Source organism: Pangasianodon hypophthalmus, chromosome 12, assembly GCF_027358585.1.
Source record: "Pangasianodon hypophthalmus isolate fPanHyp1 chromosome 12, fPanHyp1.pri, whole genome shotgun sequence".
Taxonomy (NCBI): Eukaryota; Metazoa; Chordata; class Actinopteri; order Siluriformes; family Pangasiidae; genus Pangasianodon; species Pangasianodon hypophthalmus.
The window spans coordinates 24,307,782-24,316,095 of NC_069721.1; the positions used below are offsets into that span (position 1 = coordinate 24,307,782).

The following is an 8,314-nucleotide window of genomic DNA, read 5'->3' on the forward strand; positions in this document are numbered from 1 at the left end:
TCCGAATACGATGTTTATATATATATATATATATATATATATATGCGTACAGGCATCGGAATATTCCTGTATACACGGTTTGGTTGTTGTAAGAATTCCTGAGCTGCCGTTCCTAAATACCTAGCCTACAGCTAAGCATCTTTTAGCTCCCACAATTCCTTTCAGTGGATTTTCTGAACAAGGTGTTTACATGCAACAAATTTCCGATTAAAACAGGCGTATTCCAGGGACGGGAATCAGGGAATCATTTGGGGAATCAGAATATCGTCTTAATCTGAATCGGACAATCGGATTGCGGCGTTTACATGCATGACTCAGTACTAATCAGAATATCACCAAATACTGATTAATATCGGAATATCGGAATACCGGAATTGACGTGGATATAAACGTAGCCAATGAGACAGCTTGACTTGGGATAGCATCAGAGATGATAGCTTTTGTTTTCGCAGGAATCTTGAACTTTTTTAAGGAATTCCGAGTATGATAAAAGTAATCCTTGCTCATTAAACAACTGACAAACTGTGAGTTAGAAAACTGTGAGTTAGTCTGATAGAAAACAGATTTATTTTTGCACAAGATATCCATGTTATTCCAAACTAAACACTGATGTTGGTCAGAAATTGTAGAAAAGCTAACTGCCAAGCCAATATCGCCTGCTTGTGAACGCGTGCTAGTCGGGTAGGGATTTGTTTTTAATAGAAAAATTACATTTTATCAAAGAAAAAAAGAAATATTAGGGAAAATTTGGGGAAAAAATTCCATACACTATCTTTGCTTTGAATAAATTCAATTATTTATTTTATTAAAAGAAAATTCTGAGTTCTGTGAAATTTAATACCTCAAGACCTCCATGTTCTTTAATGCTACATATAATATTTTTCAGTAAGTTGTGTTTTTTTTTTCCACCATATAAAGTCATAGTCATAAATAGACTTCCTTGTTGCTCCTTCCTCCACGTGCACACCCCCAAGCCGTCGCAAATCCTCGCCTTCTTGCGTCATTCGACCCACGTGACTCTCTCTATACCCTGCGGCTCGGCAGTGCGCATGCGCAGAACCGAGCGGAAAATTACACACGGCAGGCATCTCTCTCCCGGGGTAAGTGGCTCACTTTAATAAAAATAAAATACCAGCGACAGGCTTTTAATTCGTTTGCGAGTTTATCTTGATGTGAATCGTCTTGAAATGAGGTTTGTAATGAAGCTGGAAAGTGAGATATTGAAGATGGATGAGTGGCCGCATGGACCTGCTGCTCCATCAGCTGCTCCTCAGCCACATCATCACCTCTATAAGGCTTTATAACGCACAGATACACGACTTATGCCTGTCATAAGCATGCAGCTCAGTGAGCAGTCAGAGGAAACGCGGTGTGTCTCATGCTCAGAGATCAGCTGCATCAGAGGATGAAGAAAATCTAACCCAAGTGATCTTATTCATCATCCAAAAAGCAGCATTACACATCTGTAACATCTGGATGAACATAGTAATTAACATCTGTGCTTTTTTTTTTTTTTTTTTTTTGCAATATGGACTCATACATGAGTTATTAAAGACTCAGCTTTATATGATGTAGAATAAACTACCAGCTCATGATGCAGGGTTTATATTAAACTAAACACTAAACCAGAGTTTAACTTTAAAAGGTTTATTTTTGGCTCGGTGAGAAGGTTAGAGCCGTGCCGCTGACTCGGATCAGGATAAAGTAGATAATGCGTGCTCTAAGAAGTCTCCGGATGACATCACAAACTTATTTGCATATTCATTAGATCACCAGAATCATTTGCATATCTAAAAGTTTTACATCAAGAGCGAATCTTTTTTTGCTGAAGACACGCCGTGTAATAATGTTACAGGAAAATAATCTTCCTGGAAATGTGTGTGTGAGAGCTGGTCACGTAAGCAGCACACCCACCATTTCACACCCACCACACACACACGCACACACACACACACACACACACACACGAGCACGCGCACACACACACGCACACACTCTTTGACACAGAGGGAGGAAAAGTCACACAGCTGACATGAGGTTGTGTAAACAGATGTTAAGCTCGGCTCATTGAGTGCAAGCTGCTTGTCCTTATTTTATCTCGTCCTCGCTGACACACAGTCGCAGCCACGCAGTCGCAGCCACGCAGTCGCAGCCACGCAGTCGCAGCCACACAGTCATGCAGTCAGAGACACGCAGTCGCAGACACGCAATCGCAGACATGGCGACGCAGTCACAGACACGCAGTCGCAGACACGCAATCGCAGACATGGCCACGCAGTTGCGGACACGCAGTCACGGACACGCAGTTGCAGACATGACCACGCTGTCACGGACACACAGTCGCGGACACGCAGTCGCAGACATGGCCACGCAGTCGCGGACACGCAGTCGCAGACATGGCCACGCAGTCGCGGACACGCAGTCGCGAACACGCAGTCGCAGACATGGCCACGCAGTCGCAGACATGGCCACGCAGTCGCGGACACGCAGTCGCAGACATGGCCACGCAGTCACAGACACGCAGTCGCGGACACGCAGTCGCAGACATGGCCACGCAGTCGCGGACACGCAGTCGCAGACATGGCCACGCAGTCACAGACACGCAGTCGCGGACACGCAGTCGCAGACATGGCCACGCAGTCGCAGACATGGCCACGCAGTCGCGGACACGCAGTCGCGGACACGCAGTCACAGATACGCAGTCGCAGACATGCAGTTTCAGACACAACCACGCAGTTTCAGACACAACCACACAGTCACGCAGTCGCAGACACGCAGTCGCAGACACGCAGTCCTGTCTGTACGTGTGCTCTTCTAAAGAACAGAATGAGGAAGTCTAAAACTTTATAAAAATGTAGCTGTGGAGTTCCACAAGGTTCTGTTTTAGGATAATTTCTTTTCTTCCTGTACAAACTCCGCCTACGAAATAAAATCAACACTCATGAAATATTTTTCAGTCATAATTATACAGTTATATTCCATCTAATGGAATGAAAATTTATAAAGCTTAAAAGTTCTTAATTTCAAAGATACGACGATTTAATACCGATATCGTTAAAAATGATGTCACAGTACGCTTTTCTGAGATGTCGTGGCTATCGTGATATCTTTGTATAAATGTTTTATTTTATTTTTTAAAAAATAACTATAACAAACTCTGGAGGCAGATTTAGTAAAGTTTTCAATTGTTCTTTAAAATTGTAAATTGTTCACAATTGTTTAATTTTTACTAATTTTTTTTGTATCTTTTCTCCTTTTCGGTGTTAATTTATTTTTGTACACATTAAATGAAAGTAATATTAATCTAATTATTGAATTCTGCGTGATAGAATTCTGGATTCTGATTGGTCAGAAGGTGTTGATGAAGTTTCTATAACAGCAGCTCTGACAGTAGCGCAGGTTTATATTATTGCGTTCATTCTAATATGTTATTGTTTCTATAGCAACGGCTCATTCACAGAGGCTTGTACAGTGTGTTAGCATAGATACCAGCTAGCTAGCTAGTTATCCACTAACATTTTAAGCCAGAAATCAGCTAAATCCTATTAATTAGCATAAAAGTTTTATCGGTGTTTTGTTAGCGGTCCGTTTCTCCTCTTCTGCTTTAGATATGAACGCTTTATGAGCTTCTAGCGTTACGTAACGTTAGTTATTTCTTTACGTAAGTTGCAGTTTCCATTCTTTCCACACCACAAGGGGGCGCTCTGTGACTGCCCGATACGTAAACCTTTTGCTAAATGATAGTAAAATGTGCTTTTTTGCATATCTGGTTTAAAACTAATGGCACCCCCTGGTGGTCTGTAGGCTCTCAGCGACCGAAAAGCAAGAAACGGTCCTGCGTAATACGATCCGATTTCGGTTCTCATGACAACAATTTGATATTTGACGATAGCACTGAATCTCATAGAGTAAGTGAGCAACATTGTTCGCAGTCTGGAGTAGGCTTACTGTTAATTCGTGAGTGATGATGATGTAGAGAAGGACGTTTTTAAAAGTATCAGAGTTACGGCCAAACCAACTTGCTAATCTGTTAAACTATTTACACATCATTTGAAAGATATTGGAATTGTAAATATTTTGTACGCATGACTTCTTTCTTCAGCGCTAATCAAATTACGATTGTTGGCTCCATTCGTTTCAAATCGATGCATCGATTCAAATCAAATCAGCAGATCGTCAAAGCTCTAATATAAACGTTTTATTCCTGCGTTGTACGTTATAACTTTCTATATTTTTTTATATGAATGGTTAGCTTGTCATTCAATGCACCAATCAGCTACCTTAAGCTAAGCTCACTAACATTGCACTCTTTTAATATTCGTTATTACGTTATTACGACTCAGATGCAATCAACTGTACAGCTATGATGTCTGGTTAGAAGCGTCCAAAACACACAGATCACAGTTATAAAAAAAAAAAAAAAAGTTTGTTTTATAATAATGTTGTCCTAATGTGTGTGATTAATGGCTGTGACGTTTAGTGGTAGTGTGTAACGTGTAGTGAAATAAAGTGTAATAATCAGCTTATTCGACCCAAACCGCATGTTTAACCTCCTGTCTGTGTTTATTTAAAGGAGTTTGTGGGTTTAGGACACGCCCCAGACTCGCCTCGCTGACGGATCGGACGTTTCGCAGATCTGTCATGGCTCTGTTTTTTTTTTTTGTGTGTGTGTGTGTGTCTTTATTTAGTCGTTGGCTGTCTAACAGTGGGTGTGTGAGGGGCTGTGCTGTCTCGGCCTATCAGCTTCCAGCTTAACAAGGAAATCGAGGTCACCATGCACGTGTGTGTGTGTGTGTGTGTGTGTGTGTGTGTGTGTGCAGTCTACAGATGATTAATGTTCATGTCTGCAAGCCTCGTTCTGGGAAATATGATTGATCTTCACAGAGATGCAAATGATACACAACTGTACATTTCTACATTTTATATCACACGCTAGATTTGCATGATTATTTTTCATAATTATTCAGACAGTTTAGAATTTGCTTTTTTTTTATGATCATTTTGCTTAGTATTCTTATACTTCACCTTTTATTTTATTTTTTTTGTAATTTGTTTTAACTTTTCATTTTTATAATTTGATTGTGAGCTACCCCAGTTACGAATGAACAGACAAAGAAAGAATTAAAGAAATAAAATATGCATGCAAATCATTTTTTGTCCATTTAAAAAGTTAAACGTGTTAAAGGTCTGATTTCTTTCTCCTGTCGGTGTCACAGTTTAACTCTGGATTCAATTTGTGTAATTCTGCTTATTTAATTTACTTTTATTCCTTTAATTCTCTGAGAGTTTCAGGAAGTTTAAAGGGACAGTTTGAGGTTTGAAGTTCAGCAAAAGACTTACTGTTAGTTCTGACGTGTTCTTCATGCTGTTATCTGATCTTAAATCGGATACGGTGCATATTTAAACCCTGCTGTAAATCTTTCAGTGACACGGTGTGTGTGTGTGTGTGTGTGTGTGTGAGAGAGAGGGTGTGTTTAGCTGAATGTGCTAATCTGTACAGGGTACATTAGTGAACAATAGGTTGAGTGTACGCTCAGTAAAGCCCGTATTGTCATGGCTGTGAAAGAGAGCTGCTGATCGTGGAAACACTATATCGTGTTTTATAACCAGGAACTGGTTCTGAACTTGAGCTGAACTTTATTTCCTTTTTCTATATAATTTAGCAGGAATCCTTACAGCTTACACAACACTGTTGTCCTCCCTCATGCTGTTAGAGCCTTAACTCTGAAAGCTGCTTCACTGTGTATGTGGGGAAAGTTCCTGGTATTCAGTGTCGTGTTACGCACACCTGCTTACGTGGGTTTTCTGAGCTCCACATTCAGATGGTTAAAATCACCTGTGTGTATTTCACAGCAGATTTTCCTTGAGACGTCTTTTTTTTTCTCACTAGACCACCGCCTTTAAACACAAGCATTTGCCTTTAAAGCTGAAAAGAAATCGGGGATAGAAAATGTGGAATGAAGACGGAAATCGTTTGCTTTCAGACGTAATATGATGCAACATAAATGCAAAAGACAAATTTAAAAAAGAGGGAAAATTAAAAGACTCATATGATGATACATGATTAAAAGGATGGCGAGTGTTGATCGTAGGCTAGTATATCGCTAATATATCGCTGCATGAATAGTATTAGTTGTAATAATTACATTAAACACTGGTTTAATCGAACAAAATGGCTTCCACACTCATATATATATATCGTTCTCAGACAGTAACTCGTGCGCACAACGTAATGAAAACATGACATACTAACTCGAGGTCATGAAATCATAATGTGCGCCTTTTTAATTCGTTACGTTTAAGATTAAATTAACACCGAATACGGCCTTATGTGATTTATTTTGGTCCGTGTGTGTGTGTGTGTGTGTGTCCTGTTTAAATCCACGTGCCGAAATTAGTTCCTCTTCGTGATCAGGTAACATGAGCTGAGCTGGGAATTGTGGGCGGAGCTAAAAATAGCGCACACCACCAATTGCTGGTGACTTTAGTGACCTTGTGCTTTTTGCCTGTTTTTATTTTCTGGCAGATTTACACATTCTTATGCTTGTTTTATATTTATTTACAGTTTTATTAACATTTTTTTAGCTTGATTTTACATTCCTATCCCCTGACCCAACAGAGCGGTACACCCTACCGAGTGTAGAACAAATATATTATAACTCGTTTTTGTTGTTTTACTTGTTTTCACTCAATTCTCGGTATGTTCAATACAGAAGTAAAGTATTGGCACCCTGGACTGTGTTTGGCCTTGGTTGTTTCTCTTAAAGCAAATTTGCTGTGTTTCAACGTCAGTAGTCATGATTTCGAAATCACGACTCGATGACCTGAGAAAACGCCCCCTAATTTCACAGGTCGAGGGATGACACACACACACACACACACACACACACACACACACACACACAGGGTTTGGGTTTGTTCCCGGGCCTTGCAATGCTGTTCAGTGGAAAGTAATCACATTTGGCTTTTAAATAATGTAATATTTTTTAAATAACGTAAATGTATTCTGATTAAACTGAATGTTTGTTACAAAGTCAGGACTTTTTTTTTTAAATTGAATGAATTTTTCTTTGAGTGCTAAAGACACTCTCTGGACCCTCAATTAATCATTGAAAACCTTTATTTTAAATCTGAATGAAAATAAAAAGTGCAGTTCTGCTCTTTAGTGAGAAGGTGTGTGAGGACTTTTGGGTCGTCCGTGTTTAACCGTGTTCTCTCTGTACACAGGTATCACAATGAAGTGCATGCTGACTCACCTGAGCCGCTGGGCCACGCCCACACTGAGCCGCGCCGCTCACTCTGGGATGCGCTCGTCCTCGACGGCGGTGTCTTACGCTAAACGTGACGAGAGAGTGCTCTCATCCGAGGAGGTTTTCTCTCGAGAGGAGCGATACGGAGCTCATAACTATCACCCGCTACCTGTCGCCCTGCACAGAGGAGAGGGTGAGACACGTCCACACATTCAGATCTCTTATTACTACTGCGATAGAACATATGCAAATCAGCTTTGGCATTGAGTGTTGAGTAAAACTCCATCAAACACATTAAACATCAGCTGAAGTTCGTTCCAGAAATGGAGCTGCAATCTGTATTTACTGTGCAGCTTTTAACTAACGCTGTTCTCGCCGCTCAGTTATTTATTTACTGTTTATTTACTGATTTCTGTGCTTTCTCACTACACTTTCATACATAAACTATTTATACACATATCCAGATTCCTTAGATCTTCTTTTTACTTAAAATTGCGTGACATATGAATTCTTACGATTCTGCCTAAATATCTAAATGTTAAAAAGTAAACTGATTGTCCATGAGTTAAAAAAAGGCTAAAGCAGTATACCTGAAATAATAATAATAATAAAAAAAAAAGTCTTAAAAAATGTCTAAATTCTTAACATTCAGGTCTAAAATTTATAATGCTGAGACAAAAACTTAAAATATCATTTCTAAAAAAGGAAAAATGTACACAGTTGAGTATGACGCAAAGAAAAATTCCCAAAAAACAAACAAAAAAATGTTTTTAGTTGAGTCCGGCACAAAAATCATTTTTTTACTGTAATTTTTTAAATTTGATGTAGAAAGTTTGTGAAGATTGAGAACAACAAACAGAAGTTTACGTTTAATGCTCTCAAGGGATTCGGAGATTATTTACATCTTATTTTATATATATATTTTTTTAACCATAAAAAAGAGTTTTAAATATAGAATGTAATATTTGTGCAGCGGACGCTCCACGTAAACGGATTAAAAATGTGTGTAATCGTTGATCTGTGAGGAGATGTTTAATTTAACACTTATGGAAGGAGTCTCCAGT

General features: G+C 39.3%; 1 protein-coding gene across 1 annotated transcript in view; it reads left to right on the top strand.

Moving 5' to 3' along the window:
- The first annotated feature begins 981 nt into the window (after window positions 1-981).
- The window catches only part of oat (ornithine aminotransferase), a 19,156-nt gene continuing 11,823 nt past the window's right edge, over window positions 982-8,314 (top strand). Inside the window, exons 1-2 of the mRNA XM_026915299.3 lie at window positions 982-1,100; window positions 7,228-7,443. Of these exons, the coding sequence (XP_026771100.3) occupies window positions 7,236-7,443 (208 nt within the window). The 5' untranslated portion in view covers window positions 982-1,100; window positions 7,228-7,235. The remainder of the gene's footprint in view (window positions 1,101-7,227; window positions 7,444-8,314) is intronic.